The 19595-nt window shown below is 51.6% G+C and overlaps 8 protein-coding genes and 1 non-coding gene across 9 annotated transcripts; 5 read left to right on the forward strand and 4 right to left on the reverse strand.

Annotated features, from left to right (window-relative positions):
* The first annotated feature begins 673 nt into the window (after nt 1-673).
* QC761_404270 (uncharacterized protein) lies at nt 674-3205 on the forward strand. Its single transcript, XM_062878712.1, has 4 exons — nt 674-1411; nt 1501-1538; nt 1630-2776; nt 2862-3205. Exons 1-4 carry the CDS (start codon nt 820-822, stop codon nt 3122-3124), a joined length of 2040 nt encoding a protein of 679 aa, XP_062732858.1. The 5' UTR covers nt 674-819; the 3' UTR covers nt 3125-3205.
* Nucleotides 3206-3850: 645 nt separating this feature from the next.
* On the forward strand, nt 3851-6825 carry QC761_404260 (uncharacterized protein). Its single transcript, XM_062878711.1, has 3 exons — nt 3851-5299; nt 5364-6297; nt 6363-6825. Exons 1-3 carry the CDS (start codon nt 4870-4872, stop codon nt 6616-6618), a joined length of 1620 nt encoding a protein of 539 aa, XP_062732859.1. The 5' UTR covers nt 3851-4869; the 3' UTR covers nt 6619-6825.
* Nucleotides 6826-8143: 1318 nt separating this feature from the next.
* Nucleotides 8144-8226, forward strand: QC761_0072490. The gene has a single exon. It is a non-coding gene; the product is annotated as a tRNA-Arg (tRNA).
* Nucleotides 8227-8415: 189 nt separating this feature from the next.
* QC761_404240 (uncharacterized protein) lies at nt 8416-8937 on the reverse strand (the record flags this gene model as incomplete). Its single annotated transcript, XM_062878710.1, has 1 exon — nt 8416-8937. The coding sequence occupies one exon, from the start codon at nt 8935-8937 to the stop codon at nt 8416-8418; it is 522 nt and encodes a 173-aa protein (XP_062732860.1).
* Nucleotides 8938-10837: 1900 nt separating this feature from the next.
* Nucleotides 10838-12768, reverse strand: QC761_404230 (uncharacterized protein; the record flags this gene model as incomplete). The annotated part of the gene is made up of 5 exons (XM_062878709.1): nt 10838-11267; nt 11333-11415; nt 11480-12241; nt 12309-12506; nt 12557-12768. 5 exons carry the CDS (start codon nt 12766-12768, stop codon nt 11056-11058), a joined length of 1467 nt encoding a protein of 488 aa, XP_062732861.1. The 3' UTR covers nt 10838-11055.
* Nucleotides 12769-13517: 749 nt separating this feature from the next.
* QC761_0072520 (uncharacterized protein) lies at nt 13518-14708 on the reverse strand (the record flags this gene model as incomplete). Its single annotated transcript, XM_062872727.1, has 3 exons — nt 14621-14708; nt 13632-14390; nt 13518-13603 (listed from the first exon to the last, which is right to left on the reverse strand). Exons 2-3 carry the CDS (start codon nt 14032-14034, stop codon nt 13518-13520), a joined length of 489 nt encoding a protein of 162 aa, XP_062732862.1. The 5' UTR covers nt 14035-14390; nt 14621-14708.
* Nucleotides 13660-14568, forward strand: QC761_0072530 (uncharacterized protein; the record flags this gene model as incomplete). The annotated part of the gene is made up of 1 exon (XM_062872728.1): nt 13660-14568. One exon carries the CDS (start codon nt 13660-13662, stop codon nt 14566-14568), a length of 909 nt encoding a protein of 302 aa, XP_062732863.1.
* Nucleotides 14709-16316: 1608 nt separating the features above from the next.
* On the forward strand, nt 16317-18008 carry QC761_404210 (uncharacterized protein; the record flags this gene model as incomplete). Its single annotated transcript, XM_062878708.1, has 1 exon — nt 16317-18008. One exon carries the CDS (start codon nt 16317-16319, stop codon nt 18006-18008), a length of 1692 nt encoding a protein of 563 aa, XP_062732864.1.
* A 160-nt stretch (nt 18009-18168) lies between these two features.
* Nucleotides 18169-18994, reverse strand: QC761_404200 (uncharacterized protein). Its single transcript, XM_062878707.1, has 2 exons — nt 18532-18994; nt 18169-18469 (listed from the first exon to the last, which is right to left on the reverse strand). Exons 1-2 carry the CDS (start codon nt 18927-18929, stop codon nt 18310-18312), a joined length of 558 nt encoding a protein of 185 aa, XP_062732865.1. The 5' UTR covers nt 18930-18994; the 3' UTR covers nt 18169-18309.
* Nucleotides 18995-19595: the final 601 nt, after the last annotated feature.

A 19595-nucleotide genomic window follows, 5' to 3' on the forward strand; every position in this document is an offset into this window, starting at 1 on the left:
CCTGGAACTTTCGATTTGAGATACGCTAGTTCGCTAGGTAGCTAGCTAGCCGAATCCATCCGACGAAAAACACCAACCCAGGAGATCTTGAAGCTTTGGTTAGCAACCACAGTACCACAACGAAATCTTAGAGTAAGCAAGGTACCGAAGGCTCTTTGGAGAAATCATGTTAGAAGTACACACGCAGTGTAGTTTGAATCAGGAAGACCTTCTGCGTTCGTGGTAGTTCCGGACACTGCCCAGACCTTTCCATATTTGTCAAAAGCCAATGCCGCTGACTGGACCTGGTAGACATCCGGGAAGACGTTGAGCCGCACCAGTCAGCCCCTGACAGTGGACCACCAACAAGGTTGCATATGACCCGCAGATGCGCCATCGACAAGGCGATCAGTTCCTGTTCCCAGGGGGAGACTCGCAACAGAGCTTGATAACGGACAGTTGACCAATAGATCTAGTATCCTCGCCATCCCCCCTTGCCGGCTGAGATTTTGGATTTCGTTGGGTTCCATTCGATCCGCCAAATGCCCTGGGCTGGGCCTGCCCTGCATGAATCGTTAGCTAGGTGTGGGTTATCACTTGTCCGATGGGGCTTTGATCTTCTATCGACAAGCAAGATGGTTACCACTTTCAAAAATGGCATGATATCTTGACATTGTCGATGAGTAGGACGGCTATGGCATGAGCTACTTCCTCTTTTTGATAGCCAGCTTAAGATCCAGGCGTTTGCTCAGTAGTAGAGCCCTTCGTCTGCCTTGCCCTGTCTTGACACTTGCTCTTCATTGAAAATATCACACCAACACGAGAGCTGCAACGCTTATCATGACCAAATCCTTCACCCGCCCCCCATGGGGCGTTCTGGCAGTTGGGGCCATGATCATCGTCTCGTCTGCTCATGCTGCTATTCGCCTCGATATAGGCCCTCGAAACGTCCAGGTTGCCGAGATCACACCTGGTGCCGACATCAGACGCGACAAGCAAGAAGTTCTGTTCAACGAACCAGACTCAGACTTTGATCTCCCGCTTCGCTGCAAGCCGGCTCAGGGCAAGCTTCTCACACTCACGGACGACGAAAAGTGGGCTGCCTGCTGCCCGCCCGGTTCTCGACTGCTCGGCACGATTAACACAGCGTTTGACTGCTGTGGCGAGGGTCATGACTTGGCAGGAAGCAAAGATACGGGATGGAAATGTTGTCCTTCGGGCTACGAGTATGATGGCACCAAGTGCAAAGACCCAAAGCCTCTCTGTCACCACGGAATGGAGCTCGTGGACGGGAAGTGTGTCTGTCTACCCGGGACTACCCAGGCTGCGGATGGAACCTGTAAGCCAAACGCGGCCAATGGAGGTGATGGCAATGGGGGAAACCAGGCCGGAAAGCATCCTTCAGGTCCTTGTTCATCAGAAATATCCTCTGGTACGACCACCACATCACCGTTTCTGTATGACCATACCTAGTTTCCCAGACCAGCTAACTCGTTGACAGGAAAATGCTACCTCTTTAAGATGGACAACGGCGAGTATCTCGGTTTCAACAAGAAGTGGTACGCTGCGTCTAAGCCTTCCCGCGACCACCAGATGGGCAAGTTCAAGCTCTGCAAGACCAAGGCCTGCCTCGATTCCGAGTCTAGCGAGATCAACCCCGGTGATCCCATTCGCATTCTAGACCTTCACGGTGAACCGAATAGCGGGAAGGACCCCAACCAGTGGCTCAATAACGCACAAAACGGAGGCCACATTGCCCGTACACCCAAGTTTGAGGATGCCGGCGTGTTCACAATCAGCAAATGGACGGAGGGCAAATACTGCATCTCAGGCCTGGAGACCGGCGTCGGTCCTACCTGTCCCAGTGATAGCCCTGCCCTGACGTTCAACACCCTCGATACTGAGAGCTGCTTACCTCTTGAGCTGGTGACGGTGCCTTGCAACATCCGCGACCCCAACAACAACTGTTTATGGTCGGGAAACCAGCAAAAGCCATGTCCCACGGGGTTTTCGTGCCTACCTAACGGACAATCCCCCGGACAATTTCCAAGTGGTCAAAGTCCTGGTGGTCAAAATCCTGGCAGCCAAAGTCCTGGTGGCCAAAGTCCTGGTAGTCAGTTCCCAGGTGGACAGCTCCCAGGTGATCGGTTTCCTGGTGGCCAGAACCCAGGTGGTCAGTTTCCCGGTGGTCAGAACCCAAGTGGTCAAAACCCAGGGGGGCAGAATCCCGGTGGTCAGTTTCCTGGTGGCCAGTTTCCTGGTGGCCAGTTTCCCGACGGACAGAACTCTGGTGGACAAAATCCTGGATGCCGCCCTCCTCTGACTGGGACACTTACGCCGGGAGGTGGCGCAACTTCGACCTGCCCGCCTGGACAGCCATGGAAGGATGGAACCTGTGTTATCCCCATCACCGATTGTGCTGACCGGGCTCATCCCGAGTTTGGCGATACGTCGTATAATCCGGCGAACTTCCCCTGTTCCATTGGTCGGGAGCGTCCGTGCCGTGGTGAGCAAGTTCAAGACTGGAAGCCAGCCCAGCTTGATTGGAATGGCAGTCACCGCCAGCCTGGACCCCCTCAGCCTTATGAAACGACGATCAACTTTGACTTTGATGTCATAATGAGCATTGTCGATGTCGAAGCCCAGAGCGAGCACTTTTTGGTCAACCTTGACGGCGCGTTTTGGGGCGAGACAGGGGGTGAGCGAGGGTACAAGAATCAGTATATCGGCAACTATAATGACCCAGAGTGGTGTCTTTTGAATGGATATACAAGAGGATATTTCTTGATTCCGAAGGGTATGTTGTCTTCTTTCCCCTACCTCTGCGTCCCACTCTGATAAATTATCTCGACTTATCATTGTTGACACCGTATACATCACAGGGCAACACACTTTGACCATTGAATGGCCTCAGGGAACGGGCAAGTACCAAAATGATGGGGGCGGTAACTGGTGGTACGGCATTGCACGCTACCGGTTCGACAAGCTGTGCGATCCCAGCAGGTGTCTACCTGATTGCGCTGTTGAGAAGGAGAAGGAGGCTCAACAGTTGAGATTGCAGCTGCAGAGAGAAGGGAAGTGGCCATCTGTTGCAAGCTCGCAGGGAAAGCAGTGGGGTTCCTACGATCAGAAGGTCGTGGCCTGAGGGTCTAAGGTACCTTGAAATGAGTTGACCGAAAGGGCTGAGGATAGGAGTCACTGCTCGGTTTTGACAGATCTAAGGACGACAATACACAAAAACATTGTCACCTGCATGAACCCCAAGGCAACGCTTCTCCTGATGCTGAGAACCACTGAACATTCGGCAGAGGCTTTTTCATGATGGTCCTTAGGCACGCAGGTCTAACCATGGTCACTTTCCATTGTATAATCAGGTATTTGGACCACGGGCCTTGTGATTGGCTAGGTTTGAAACCGCATGTATGCTTGAGGACGGCCCAGCAGGTCGAGGGGGGTGCAAGCGACCAGGACAATAACTCTGCTCGAATTATCCGTTACCCGTACCTGGACATCAATTGAAAAGCGACCAGAAGTAGGCTGCTCGAGACTGCAGCCATTGATAATGAACCTGGGGATGCTGTCGAGGAGACAAAAAAGGAACCTAGGATTGAAGGTGAAGGTGTCATCAGATAAACCTCTTTTGGAACGAAGTCATCCAATTTCTTTCTTGGTTCCATGTGCTGGGGCCAGACCCACTGTGGGATTTCATGCAAGCAAATTCCTGGGAAAGCCATTGGCCAGCACTTTGTTGACCGGCCCAACGATCCGGATTGCCAGGCCACCAGCTGCCCCAGGCCCACCTCCCCGCATTCTAACCCTGTTCATTCCGCGGCCCGCCCGATGGTTTCTCCCAGCTCCATTCCCCTTTCATCCGGACTTTCTCCTGCCCCTGCAACATGCGCCGCTCTTTTCTTGTTTCGTTGACGTGATGAGATGCCATTGATGGATCGTCGCTTTTCTGTCCATCACCCTCATTGCGTTGGGGGACAGGCAATATCCCCTATAGTACTCAGTTACTCCGTACAGTACATGCACACACTGACAGGTCGCGTGAGGTGGATTGCGTGCATCCAGTGCTCTTTCTTGCTGCTAACCCCATTGGCGAGCTTTTAGCGTTGCATTCCAGGTTCTGCTGTTCCGGGCCTTCTTCTCCCGTCGGCATCCTCTCGCCCAACATCCCGGGCCCAGCTCTGCCAGCCAAAGTCCAGCGGCAGGTGCTCTCGCATTCGTCAAATTGCACAAGGTGAGATGACTCGACCACAGAAGAGGTCTGTGTGGAAGCGTCATGCAAGCAGTCAACACCCACGGCCGTCACGCCAGTCAACCGGGTACCGGTCACCTCGCGGCCTCCATTACAAGTCCCAATGGCATGGGATTATTGTCTGGAACCGAGCACTTTATACGAAATTGTTCCCCAAAATTGCTTCACCAACACCACACCAGCACCATCAGTCACCAGGTGTTCCCCATCATGCAGGGGGGCAGCCTTCGGTACACCCTGTCCGCTTCGCCGTTTGGGTCGCCCCTCAGGAAGGCTGATACCCATGGAAGTTCCCCAGTTGAGTCCATACCCCGCTCATGGTGCAACGACGGACTGTCGACTAGCCCCTGTTGGCATTTTGAAGGATTGCCCCCCTGGGCCTTGATGGACTCCCCGCTTGCTCCGTGCTTGTTAACCGTCCTCAAGGGTCCGCCGAGGAGCGATAGCCCGTCATTGGGAGGACTACTTGAACACCGGGTATGCACGCACGGGAGTCTGTGGCCTTTTGCTTTCTTCTTTTGTTCTTTTGGGACTTCTGCCGCACCATCTGACGACAACCTCTTTGGACGGCATCCAGCACACAGCAACACTGAGCAAGGTGGCAACATCCCACCGAGGGTCAGGTCGCCATGGCCCAACGACACCGGATTAGAAATGACTCGGCCTCATCCTTTGAGGTCCCAGTTCATGAGACCCCTCGTTTCCAGAGGGTATACTGGACTCGGGAGCCTCATCTACGCAAACTCTATGGCATGGCCGCGATATTGATGGTGGCCTCGGCAACGACAGGCTACGATGGCATGTTGGTCAATACCTCACAGCAAATAGACCTGTGGAGGTACTTTTTCTTTCCCGAACTGAGGGACAAGCCGAATGGGGATCCTATCCTGGATAGCAAACTGGCCATCTTGGTCAACATGTTCAACATTGGGTCCATTCTGTCCTTCTTCATAACGCCTCACGTGGCCGATACCTATGGGAGGAGATCGGCCATTGTGGCCGGCTGTCTGTTCATGATAGGCGGCGGTCTCTTGACTGCATTTGCCAACGGCTATGGGAGTGTGTTTGGCCCCAACCACAGACATTCTTGGAGTGAGAAAGTGCTAACCTTGGTGCCGTGCAGTGTATATGGGCGGCCGTTTCATGCTTGGCTTTGGCAATTCTCTTTCCCAAATGGCATCGCCGCTCTTGCTCACCGAAATCTGTCACCCGCAACATCGAGGTCCCGTCACGGCCGTGTATAACTGTCTCTGGAATGCTGGTGCGCTGCTTGTATCATGCATCGCGTGGGGCACCGCCAACATCAAAAATGACTGGTCATGGAGGTCCATCACCTTCCTGCAAATCGTGCCGTCATTGATTCAACTTACGGGCATCTGGTGGATTCCCGAATCGCCGCGCTATCTCATCAACAAGGAGAGACCTCAGGAGGCGCTACACATTCTGTCCAAGTGGCATGCTGGGGGGGACATAAACAACGCCACCGTTCAGTTTGAGTACCGCGAGATTCGTGAAACTATCCGGATTCAAAAGGAGAACGAACAGTCCACCAGCTACAAGGACTTTTTCCGAACCAAGGGAAACAGATGGCGCCTGGCCATCATCGTATCACTGGGTGTCATCTCCCAGTACAGTGGGAACGCTTTATTCAGCAACTACATCGACATGATCTACAGGGGAGCGGGCATCAACGACCAGAACCAGAAGTTGGCCATGTCCACCGGCAAGACCATCCTCGATCTCATCATCACCATCACCGCGGCGCTCAACGTCGACCGATGGGGCAGACGGCCATTATTCTTGGTAGCCATGGTCGGCATGGTCATCTCGTTTCTCTGCTGGACCATTACCGGAATTGTTTACGAGCATAGCAATCCAACCAACCTCACTGCTGGCTATGTGCAGCTCGTCTTCATTTGGGTGTTCGGCATCTTTTACGACATTGGGTTTTCGGGCCTGCTGGTGGCCTATGCTCTCGAGGTGTTGCCTTTCCACCTCCGAGCCAAGGGGATGATGATCATGAACATTACCGTGCAAGCCATCTTGGCGCTGGGGAAGTAAGTTTGATGCCTTGACACCAAACCCGCGAAAACGACTCATGGCTAACGACTCTGACCTCTAGTCAAACAAACAAAATTGCATGGGAAAGGCTACCAAATCACTGGAATCTCATGCTGTTTTACACCATCTGGAACTTTTTTGAGCTCCTGTTTGTGTGGTTCTTCTATGTCGAGACTAAAGGGCCGACCCTGGAAGAAATTGCCAAGATTTTCGACGGAGATGGTGCTATTGCTCACATCGACATGCACCAAGTGCAAAAGGACATCTATCAGAATACTCCAGACGATCACGATGAACTGCCAGGGAGGGCGTTATAATTTTTTCGAGACAGTTTTCTTAGTTCGCTCCTTGGATTGGTGCTGCATAGCCGGGCGTTTCAACGGGATCATATTGGCAGGGTTTGGAAAAGGAAAACGGAAAGCATTGGGGCAATGACACAGGGCATTTGGCACACAACTATGATACCACAGATATTGGCGAACTCAGTAAAGAAGGTAGTTAAATTGATTTTCTTTCAACATTTGCCGTCGGGCGTTACGCCCAAGCATCATTTGGATATTTATTTGGCCCTCACACTCCACCTCGACCGCTTTACTGAAATCTCTAAGAAACCTCCAAGTGGCTTCTCTTTTCCAGCCTTATTCAACAAATTGGCCAGGCGTTTCTGTCGTAAAGAAGTCGACAATGTCACCAAGACTCTCATCGTGGCTGGCACGGACAAAGGCTCGATCATTGCAATCCAACTCTTGCAGCTTTTTGACTGTTGCTCGCAACATGTCAACGTTGTGATGCCAGCGTGAACCATGGCTGGCGCACGACGTGTAGAAGCTCGCTCTTTCTCCGTCTGGAAGAAGACGGCTGAGCCGAGGCGATTCCGTGCAAAATGTTTCATCCGAAGTTGAACCTGATGCACAAAATGGGAGGGTGATATTACGTCGGGTAAAGGGAGGTAAAGGGATGGTCTTACTTCTCCAGGGTGATAGATCGTATCTCCAGCCAACAAAACAAACGAGGACGGAGTGACTCGCGCAAACGCGCAGATATATCCTACCGTATGGCCGGGGGCATCCAAGATAAACAATGATCTGTCACCAAGGAAGTCGAAGGCGAGGAAGTTTCCAAGCTTACAGCTTTCTTTTCCAAACTCCGGTTCCGTGATCCGGCGCCCAGCATAGTCGCTATCGCGGATGACACTGGCTGGATCGGCCGGGTAGCCCGGTAGCAATGTCGTTGTGAATCTAGGGCCAACAATGAGTGGAACAGTTGTCAGAAAGGTGGATGGGTCACTGATATGGTCAAATGATGATGGGACAGAATAATCCCGTAAATAGAGCTCGTGTCGACACCATTTGCCACCAAGATGTCATGCACATCCATTTCAACATGCAGCTACCACACTAACGCAAGCAGGCGACTGACCAAATCAGGGGCAAGATTACGCCAATCTTTTCGTATTACTAGATCAAATAGGAATGTCTTTTTGTGAGTTGGGTGGTGGATGAGGAACGACCAAATTGAGCTGCAAACCCTCTGTGACCCGTTATCGGAGGCCCAAAGAACAGCTCGGCAGGACAGGAATGGATAGTCGCGGTGCTGTTATCGCTGAAATCGAGACCGTTGAAGATGATGGTGGGACATGAAGTTGAGGTGGTGTGGCAGCCATAATCAAGAAGGGAAAGTAAGGTAGATTCTTAGTAATTTTTCACAATGTACCTATACAACGTGAACCTCTGACTCTTAAGTACATAATTTCCCGTCATTGTATCATTAAGTGGTCTTCATTATCTCATACTTACAGCAACAAAAAACAAAAAATGAAAAAGATTGGATGTCAAAAAGCAACGATCCGCCCAGGGGTCGAACCTGGAACCTCCTGATTGGTACTTGTATCGTAGTCAGACGCGCTGCCATTACGCCAGCGGACCAATGAGAATTGATATTTTGTCCACTGTAATTTATGATTACATTGGATGTGAACAACTTGTGCAGCATACCTTAGCGAGTGATGAAATTCTTCAATCTCTCTGTCATTCATAAACCCCCCAAAAGAAAATTAGCCATCGCAAGTGCTACCTTCAAACTTTTTTCCAGCCTTCTTTTCACATACCTATACCTCAATAGCATCGACGGGTGCTACCATCCGACGCCATGCCGTATACATCCACCTTTCCGTTATCCCATGCTAAGCCGCTAGGCTTCGTAGTAGCATTGCCGCCCATATTCTCCCACGAAGCTGTCCACTGGCCATTGGTGGCCTTTTTGCGGTACATGGTATCGTCCCGGCCAGTGTAGTACACTTCCATCTGATTGCCCCAAGCAACAACATCTGGAGCCATGCCTGGTCGCACATCTCCACCCATGTTCATCCAGTTACCCCAATTCCCGGTGCTGTTGGTGTAAGTTCTCATCCACACCGCCCCGTCGGTTCCCCCAACGGCCACAGTCATATTGCCGCTCCAAGCAACGGCGCTGGGTTCACTATCCAACGAGCCCCCGAGGTTTGTCCAGCTTCCCCAAGTATTTCCATTCATCATTTGTGTCGCCCATGCCTGTCCATCTGTCCCTCTCACCACCACTCCCGTGTGGCCTTTACCCCAGCTTACAGACTTTGGCGCACCGGCGAGGGAGCCGCCCATGTTTTGCCAGCTGCCCCATCCGCTATTCTCATCGTACCTAATCCCCCACAGCTGATTGTCACTGGAACTGGTGTAGACAGACGCATGCCTGCCGCCCCAGGAGCACGAGGAAGGATAGTGCTTGCAGTTGCCCCCCATCGGTTGCCATGATCCCCACGCACCGCCACTGTAGGGGCGATGCCAGATCTGATAGTCTGTTCCTTTGCAAAACATGTGCATGTATCCACTTCTCCTGCTGCAACAACTGGGAGCAGAGTCGAGGCTTCCACCCAGATCGTCCCACTCTGGAATCCACGGGTTGCTACCGCCGCGATAGTACTTGTGACGGCATTTTCGGTCGCGATGCGTATAATATACGTCCTGCCAACCGGGCCCCAGGATGTAACCGCAGGGTGGTACAAGCCAGATCCAGACATGTTTTCCCACTGGCCAGATGTTGCTCGCTTGTTTGTTGCTCGGGGTTGATCAAGGGTGAGGCAAAATAGGATACCTGGCGAGGAAAACGGGCTTTGAAAGATGGAGAGGGATTAGTGAAGTACTCGATCGAGTGAACATTGGACCGCTTGGAGAGGAAGTTATCGGGGCGGGGCGTATTCCAATAGTCAATATCTCTTGCTTCCGCACGGCTGCGGATGAGGAAAGGTGAAGGACGGGTGCGGGGTCCTATAAGATCAGGTGATGGGAGGGAAAAGACGAGAAGGGGAAGGGTGAGCAATATGATGTAATGGATCATGTCTTGCAAGAGGTTGGATTCGATGGTTTTGGAGTCTGCAGTGATTGAAGTGGGTGTTGGTGATGACAGTAACAAGCAAGCTTCCAGAGACAAAAAGGAGACTTTTATAGACAGCAAACTTGCGTGCTTCTGCATCCAGCCGGACTTGCATTGGGCCTTACGAGGGAACAGTCCTCGTCCTGAGTCAGTTCATAGCCATACAGATTGCGGCTGGACGGCTACCAATCTTCATTATTGCGACACTTCTCACCTTATCTTGTGTGAATACTGGGTCAGTCTGACCCTGGAAGAGTTCCTACTGGCTATTTTCTCACAGCGTGTTATTCACTTTCGTTCTGAGTTCCCACTGCGAGACATCCAAGTGGTCACAAAGCCATGGATGCTTTTCTCACAATACAAAATACCGACAGGACACTAGGGTTGCACTGCAGCACAATGTATGCGCATAATGAAATGGTAGCCCATTCATGTGGGCACTTGCTTGTTGCCAAGTCCGAATAAAGGGATCGAGTTGACCGGGTATGAATCTTGCCGATGCCCATTACCATCAGAGAGAGGGGGCAGGCCGGGAAGGTAAGGTAAGGTAGCACCTAACAAGATGAAAGAGGAAACCACCCCGACTTGACATATCAAAGGAAGATAGCTCCAGAACGAGTCTCAACCCAGTCGAGATGCAACTGTTTGAAGCGTCCGAGGTCTATGGTTGTATACCTATCTAGGACCGCATGATCAGTTCCAGAGTCTCATGGGGTATATAGAGTTTGCTGTTGTTTAGTTCACGGCTATTTGAATCTTGGTGACTGTCACGCATTCGAAGATGAAACTCGGCTTACCTCTCTTATCTATATGGGGTTCATCGATACTCTCCGCCATTTTCTCCGCTGCGTATCAACTTTCAACCCACGTATGGTAACCACTGTAACATACCAACTCAACTCACCGCCTCTCCAGTTCCCGAAATATGGTATTATTGCTCGTTTTGGTGTAACACCACCGTGCATGTAACCTTTCCCAGGCATAGGTGATGTCCTCTTCCGCGAGGCTCATGGTGGTGTGTATCAGTGTACCAAGGTGTCTGTGTGCCGCTACAATGGCAACGAGGGACGGGAAACCTTGACTTGCTTTTCCCGAAATTGGCTCAGATTGCTCATGGCTGAGCTGCAGGTTGGTATCAAACTGATTAGAGATTGCTAGGGAAATGGAAATAAAACTCCGTGCTACATACAGAAAAGCGTAAAATGAAAACGGAAAACCAAAGAAAAACAGAATAACCCCCCCTTCCCACGTCTAAGACTCTAAGGTATTATGCTACCACACCTGATGCAACTGCCCACTTTCGTTTTTAGAATCTCGACTCTATCCTCATCAACTTGAACATATTGGACCTAGGAAAAGCAGCTCTTGGCCCAAAGGATAGCTTTAACCTTGAGGGGAATCTTGTTGCTCTTGCCAGAGTTAAGTTCACGGACCTGGATGCCGTGCTTCTCCTTCAAGGCGCCCTCGTTGGAGGATAAAGATTGCCGTCCTGAAGTGTCAACATCATCAGTTCTGTCGCCAGTGTAGATCTGACGGGGACGCCAAATCTTAATGGGTTTGTCTGTCAATTACAATGTTAGGATCTGATTCTGAAAGGTAGACCTAGATTCGGATGTGGAAACATACCCAAGGTCTCTCTCCAGTGTGCGAGACCACCGGGAATTCGCGATAGAGTGATGATGGCCGTGATCATGTCGGTCTCGAAGCCCCTGCGACAAGATGGTTTGTTAGCATTTGTCTCACCACATGGAATGCACGAACGATGGCACGTACAGAGCAGAGTACAAGAAGCATCCCAACAGATCGGCATTCGCCTTGAGCTTCCTGCTCACAAAGTACTCGTCCTCATTGGCCAGCTTGTCGATGGCAAAGGCAACCCTGAGCAGAGGGTTGGCGTCACACTTCTCCCTGTTCTTCTCAATAAGTTCCTCAATGAGGGAAAGGCGGGGGTCGCGGGTGCGGTAGATGCGGTGACCGTAGCCGAACAGACGAGCCTTCTTGGACTTGACCATTTCAATGTAAGCAGGGACAAAACTGGGGTGCTTGATCTTTCCCAGTGCTTCATAAGCAAGATCGATGGCGCCTCCATGAAGGGGACCAAATCCGCACACCAAAGCGGAAATGGCGCAAGAGCCTGGATCGGCAAGAGTGGAGCCAGCATGGAGAAGGCCGGCGGTAGAGTTGGTCATCTCATGGTCTGCGTAGCAGATCCAGAGCTTCTCAAGGCACGCCTGAATCTCGGGATCGGGACCAACACCAGTCTCCTTGTTTGTCTTGCCCATCATCAACAGCAGATTTCCAATGAGGCTGCCATTGGGATCCGGGTTTGTGAAGGTCAGCTTTCGCTTGTGACAGTGAATAAGAGCGAGGGTAGTAGCATAGTAGGCGATGGTGCGGATGATGGCCGCATCGGCCTGTTCGAAGTTGTTGTGGAAGCTGGGTTTGTGTGTGTGTCGATTGTTGGCAATCACCTTGTCCCCTGACATGAAAGCACAGAGACCGGCGAGGCACATCGGGTATGTATCGCTGTTGCGTCTGGAGAGCAAGCACGGTGGTCAGTATGGAGCTCACCCGGTCGACTGAGAGCGTTGATGCCACTTACGGGAACGCAGCTATGGTGTCAACGACTGTCTTGGTTGGTACCATGGCAGCAGCGAACTTTCGTCGCACATCCAGCTTTTCGGCTTGTGTAGGAAGCTTTCCCCACATCAAGAGGTAAAGCACATCCTCATAGTCATTGTTTTGGAAGAGCTCTTGGATGGGATGGCCACGATATTGGATTTGGCCCCGGTTGCCGTCACTGTCTTGCATTAACACGTGGAGCCAAGTGAAAAGGGAACTGGCACTTACATCAGGGTGATCTCGGATTCCATGCACGCGACATTCTCAAAGCCATTGTCGAGGACGGTGAGCTTCTGCTCAATATCGCTGCCCTTTGGATCTGGGGTAGTGATAGCCATGAGGTCCTTGGCCCGGATGAAGTTATCATGGATGGGGATAAGGTAGGCATTCTCGGTGCGAGAATCCACAATGCGCAGTTGGCCGGTCTCTTTGGAAGGCATCTTGGTGGTTGGTCAACGTTGACTGAGCGTGAACGAGTATTCAAGTCGATGCGGACTGGAGTGTTGGTTGGATGTCGTGGCTCAGTATCACGGTACAAGTGCTGGCATTTAAGCACTTTTGGAAGTTAGGACGGGGACTGTTGAGGATGTCGAGTCCTTTTCCCAACTTGGACTGCACTGATTCACATGTCCGTCATGTACTTGTCGCTGGGGGTGATGTCGTGTCTCAACAAGTCGTGGGGTCGGCCATCCGGGAAGTTCGGAAGATCCCTTCCACATATAGCAAGTGTTCGAGGAGCGGCAACAATGGAACCGTTGCAGCCGCACAGCGAGCTATCCGTGAGACTTTTGGGATATCGGGGAGTAAAGTGCTGCGCAGGACTTTTTCTTCCATTCCATAGGAGCCGGCGGCAGTACCTTGCGATTGGGAAATATTTGCTGACCCGGACCTGCAGGTGTGTAGCACGTACCTGGGGCGTGGTGTCCCCACAAAAATCCTCAGATTCCTTTCCATCGCTTCCGTGTGCGCAGCTCACGGCTGTTTCGGTCAAGTCCGCCTCATAGAAGCTCTACCGGTCTGGAATCCTTTGAGAAAGATATTGTCTGATAATGTCAAAATTGTGGCATGTTTGATCTTTTGTTGATGTCTTGGCGGTCGGACCAGGAGATGTTGAAATCTTCCGGGCTTATGCCGTCCTTGTTTACTGCATTCCGCATCCCGACAACTCCAAGTTCATAAGTCCCAGGAGTCAGCGCGCACTCTGAATGTTTTGTTTCTCATCACCATCACCACCATCCACTAGAAGCCTCTGCCGCCTGCTCTTAACGCTCTCAACTACAAACACTTTTGCACAACATCTTACCTTTCATACAACTTCGAAATCGATCAGAATGGCCGCTGCTGCTGTCGCCCCCACCTCCACCACAGGCTTTGTCTGCATGTGGAATGGCACCAAGGACGGTGCCGACGCTTTTGTCGACTATGGCAATGGCAACACCAACATCAACGAGCCCCAGAAGGTCAACATTGTGGCTCACGACATCCGCCACTTGGAGCCCAAGCCATCTCTCGCCGGAGACGGCTACGAGCTCGCCGACCACGTCAGCAACCTTTCCACCGAGGACATGCTTGCTGGAAACACTCCCGAGGGCCGCAAGTTGATTGAGACTGAGTACTATGCCGAGTGCAAGAAGATCATTGCCGACATCACCAAGGCCCCCATCGTGGAGCCTTACATCTTCCGCATCCGACAAAACGGTGCTCATCCTCGCGATTTTGGCACCAAGAACGTGGCCAACAAGGGCATGACCTCGGCCTCCCTTCCAATTGCCCACGTTGACCGTGACCGCCGCACGCTCCGCGACGGCATCATTGAGTACTTTGGTGAGGAGGAGGCCGAGAGACTGTTCAAGAAGCACAAGCGGTATGCCCAGATCAACGTTTGGCGTGGTGTGGACGAGGTCATCAAGAAGTGGCCCCTCATCTTTATCAACCACGCCCAGGTCCCCAACTGGGATTATGACAGCCACATGGCCACAGTTACGCCCATCAATGACCCCCGCGTCGCCATCCGCGGCCAAAAGGCGCAGGACAGTGTTCTCAAGTATGCCGCCGAGTACAGCTACTACTATGTCAGCGACATGAAGAAGGAGGAGGTGCTTGTTTTCTCGTCAGGCGACAGCGATGCCGCTCGCGTTGTGCCCCACGGCGCTTTCTGGGACGACAACACGGCTGATGATGCGCCCACCAGGCGCTCGCTCGAGGTCCGTGCCTGGGTTTTCTTTGACGACGAGGAGTAATTGAGATGAGCGTGTTGGTGCTTCGATGATCTGTTTCAATGTTTCCACTCACTAGACTAGCTTAGATAAATCAAACCGTGCAAGTTGTCATGATGCCTCCATTCGCAATGTCGTTTTGTCTTGCAATGTCTTGAAAGGAGATCTCGACATGTCTGCTGTCAACTGTTCAAGTCAAGGTCCCTGCTTGTGTGTCTGTGCCTGAGAGTTGTGATTGGTTGTGATTGAAATAGAAATGCGGGAGCTAGCCTTAGCGCATGTTTTTGGCCTCCCAGAGCCCCACTCTCAACGTCCAATGACGTGTTTGAGCCTGGGCCACTTTGATAACATTAAAAAAGGACGACCCAAACAGGAAACAAGCTCATCGCCAATGGCAGATGTACCGAGATCCCCGCAGGGTCAGCGTTACACCACGGCAAGCCTCACACGGACACGGACTGGTTTTCTCGTCACTTTTGTCCTGTCCATAACAACCACTGACTTCAAGGCGGTGTTTTCCCATCAGGTCTGGGTTTTTCACTCCGTTCCGGTCCAGGCCCCGGGAATGCCGATCATTCCCATTCCGCTCTTCTATTGTTCGAACCGTGTCATCGGGTTTCGATCTGATGGCATCAAATCTGAGTCACCTATGAAATGTAAGACAGGACAGTCAAAGCTGGAAATTAAGGCCTGCCATCTCAGACGTGTCTTGATCCAGTCCTTTTCACTGCATGTGCACAGTACCGGGAGATAGGGATCTGGGGACATCGTACCTCCAGGAACCGTCCCCTTCTCGTGCTCTGTTGCCGTTTGGGGGACTAGAAATGGAAAGCATGTGAAATTGGGCCACCAGTTCTTACCAAAGCTCAAAGCCCCGGGGCGGAGGCAAACTCGGCACGGAGAACGGAACATATTTGGCTCCATCACATGTCGGCTTCTTCGGTGTTCCTATTCCCAGACTTCGGTAGTGACTGGCGAGGTAGGTTAGCTTAAACCACGAGATAGCATCAAAACCTCCAAAGAGACCCGTCCCGGCTTTGGGATCTGACTGCACGTGGGCTTATCCGACAAGCCTCCCCTACTTCTGGTCACAGTCCACATATCTTGGCCATCAGCGATAGAGCTACTACAAAGGTAGGCAACCCCAACTCTTCCAGTCATGAGCCGCAAAGTCGCATCATACCTCGGTATCTTTGACAATGGCAACCGGGGGAACGGAGTCGTCGGAGACCTAGGCAGGAAGACAGACCCTCAAGAAGTCTTCACTTCTCAGTACCACCACATGGCATCCATTTCCTTCATGGCTCCGCCGGGGCGCTGGGTCTTTTTAATGGGATATTCATAATCTGGCAATCGATTCTCCCTCTGTTGACTCGATGCCAAGACAAACACAACCATCAGATGTCAAACAGTTTTGGGATTAGTCTCACAGTCCCACCCACACCCCGGATGTGCGGCAGGGGGGCGCGGCCACTAATAGTGGACCTTCTGGAATGCAACCCAACAATGGGGTGGCCACAAGGAAAGACGGGCTCGACCGAGACACCGGGAGAAAGGGCACTTTGGCTCCCTATCCTCCGTTCCATGACACCTTCTCCTCGCCTGAAAATGCACGACATAAGTGTAAAAGAACATCGACGACGCGCTGAACATTGGCATCCACCCACCGCTTTGGACCTGGCCAAGCCTTGAGGGTTTTCTCTTCGTTTTATCGCCTTTATTTTTGTTTTCTTGCCCTGGGCTTGCCCTGGGTACCATCAAAACACACCGTCATGGCAGTCATGGCAACCGTGGCGACAGGAAGCACATCTGCTCTCGCTGCTGTCGACACCGAGCCCATCTCTGAGCAGCCCGTCTCGGACGGTGTTGACGACGTCGACGTGCCACCTCCGTATTCCGTATGGTCACCGTGGCAAAAGAAGCTCATCGTCGCCGGCGCCGCCTTTGGTGGTTTCTTCAACCCAATCACGGCCCAAGTCTACCTACCTGCTCTAACCGTCTTGGAAGACGAGTTCGGCGTCACCGAGGCCGAAATCAACCTGACCGTTACCACCTACATGATCTTCCAGGGCTTGACTCCTATCCTATTCAGTGGCTTTACCGACACACTGGGACGACGACCTGGATACATTTTTTGTTTCATCGTATACATCTCAGCCAACATTGCCCTGGCTCTCGCAAATGACTATGAGGACTTGCTGGTAATACGGTGTTTCCAGTCAGCCGGATCAGCGACCATCATGGTGATCTGTCAGGCAGTGGTGGCCGACATCATCACCAGCGCCGAAAGAGGAGCTTATATTGCATTGACGGCCATCCCGTCCATTCTGGGCCCATCCCTCGGTCCCGTCATTGGCGGTGCCATGACGCAATACTTGGGTTGGAGGAGCATCTTTTGGATGTTGACCATTGCAGCGGGCATCAACTTCTTGCTCATGCTGTTGTTCATACCAGAAACGTGCCGCAAGGTGGTAGGTGACGGATCCGTCCGCCCTCCCTGGTGGTGTCAGAGCGTGTATCAGTGGTTTTACTACCGTCGGCACCCCAGTGTCCCTCAAAACCTTAACTCGCTTGAAAAGTCTGCGTACACCACGGACGAGGGCAAACTCAAGTACGCCACTTCTCACTTGTTTTCATCCTTTGCGTTGCTCCGAGAGAAGGAGCTTGCACTTTTACTCATCATCGGCGGTACCGTTTTCACTGGGGTCTATGCCGTGGGAACGGCCATGCCAGCCCTCCTCCAAAACTTGTATGGCTTTACCCCCATGCAAATTGGACTCATGTATTTACCATTGGCTGGTGGCTCAATCCTTGCGGTGGTGTTTGTTGGACCCGGCATGAACTGGAACCTGAGACGGCATGCCAGAAAGCTGGGAATGCCGGTGGACAAGAAAACCAAGATGGACCTCAGTCGGTTTCCCATTGAGAAGGTTAGACTGGAGATTGCATTCCCATTTTTGCTATTGGGCGTCGGGATTATAACCTCTTGGGGCTGGATCACCGTTAACATGGTCGAGATTGAAAAGGTGATCATTGTGGTGCTTTTCCTTGGGGTTGGTTTGGTTGGAGTCAACAATGTGGTCAACGCGCTGATTGTCGACATTTATCCCGACACAGCCGGCGCGGCGCTGGCAGCCTACAACCTAGCGAAATGCATCATGGGCGCAGCATCGTCTGGATTCGTCGCGCCCATGATCCTAGGGATGGGCATGGGTCCGGCGTTTACTCTCTTGGGTTGTCTCTACCTTCTACTCGTGCCCATCATACTCTTGGTAATGTGGAAGGGGGTTGTCTGGAGGACATCCAGACATGCAAGAGAGCTGAGAAAGAAGGGCAGCATCTTAGTCAGGGAGCATGAGCCTCAGGAATCGGTTTCTGATACTGACATGGCAAGCACACCGCAAAAGGAAACAACGAGTACCGAGATTCTGCCGGCAGAAAAGGACGCGAGGTCGACATCATAGTTCACTTCGTATAATGGATGGAATAACTACGAGCATGCGTGTGTTGATAGACGATAGACTACTGTGTATTTTTGATTGCCGTTTGCCTTTGGAAACCATATGTACAATTGTAATTTCCGAATCCATCATTTCATCATACCAACCGTCCAACCTCATGAAGTATGGTTTCACACCATGAAGCCTATTACCATTTCGTGTACAAAAATCCAAATACATATTACAACAAATTCTCCCTCGCCATACATCTTGTAAGGCCCAAGAGCGTCAACGTACCGCGTTGCCAGTCCAATTCGTCATCTCTCTACACCGTTGTTGTGGTTCCATGACCGTTGCTCACAGGGACTGCGTTGCCACTCGTAAGCGGTCTGTCCTTCTCGATGTCACCACCGTGGAGAAGTCTGTTTGTCCGCGAACCAGCCCACATTAGAGCTTCTAAGATCGCATTGAGGAACAGGTATGAACTACAATAGCAACGCGTTAGTAAGCACTGGGGTGGCATACTGTGTAGAGATGGTCTACTTACAAACCAATGATCCAAAATGCCTGAATGGTATGCTTGAGCCGGCACCTGTTGACAAAAGGAGGAGAATTGTACAAGCACCTATTACCGGCATAATCCTGGCTGCTGAAAATCAAGCTTGTGAGCCAGAAGTATGAGAGCAGCAGGTTAAGCGGAAGCATGTAGCCTCTATAAAATTTGAATGCCGGTAAAAAGGTTGCAAAAAGATATAGAAAAAGGGTCACTACCGCAATCACTTCTTGGTACACAAGATGCGTGTTTCGGTAGTGGTAGTGGTGTAAAAAGTAGGACAAGATCCCAGTCAAGATGGTTGACGACGCAAGCACCAAAAAGTTGTGGAGCCCAAGAAAGGTGCGGATGATGGGATTGTCAAAAAAGCGCTTGGTGTTGGTGGTGTCCATCTTGGTGGTTGTTCTTGATCTAACAGAGGGCAATACTGATGTTGGTGAGAGGCGGAGATTGGGGCAGTTGTCTGTCTCTGGGATTTCTGGAACAAGACAATCTTTAAACCAGACAACCTCACAACGAATGACGTGTAGCTACACGTATCCATGACGCATGTTACATGCCCCGTGTCACCTGCATTTATCGCTGGGTGGTGATGCTGGAAGAAGTGCAGGTGACGTCAAGGAGGGCCCAAAGCGCAGTGTTGAAACAAGTACCAATGCTGAATGACGATGGCTTGTCTGAACCTTGCATCCTCAAAGTGTCATCAGATGTGCCGCGCATTGATATTGGGGAAGACTGTTCCGGAAAACGCAGCGCAAGTCTAGGATGGATATGGATGTAGCCCTGAGGGACGGGGAGCTAAGGCCTCAGACAATGAGTTGTAATTCTAATTCAGTTTCAAACATCCCTGTCGCGACTTTTTCCGCCTAGCACATCTAGAGGTGTGGTTTTGGGTTGATCGCTGCCACTGGCGCCGTTGCCTATCGCTTTCCCATCACTTACCCGCGAGATGCTGTTTTCGTTGTTGGTTGTGCTCCTCCATGTCTTCGAAAACACGTTCCCGGCAACAAGCTGAAAGGTCCGTGACTTTCTGATCTGTCGCAACATGGGGTTCATGA

The sequence above is a fragment of the Podospora bellae-mahoneyi genome, chromosome 4, assembly GCF_035222275.1.
Source record: "Podospora bellae-mahoneyi strain CBS 112042 chromosome 4, whole genome shotgun sequence".
Lineage (NCBI taxonomy): Eukaryota > Fungi > Ascomycota > Sordariomycetes > Sordariales > Podosporaceae > Podospora > Podospora bellae-mahoneyi.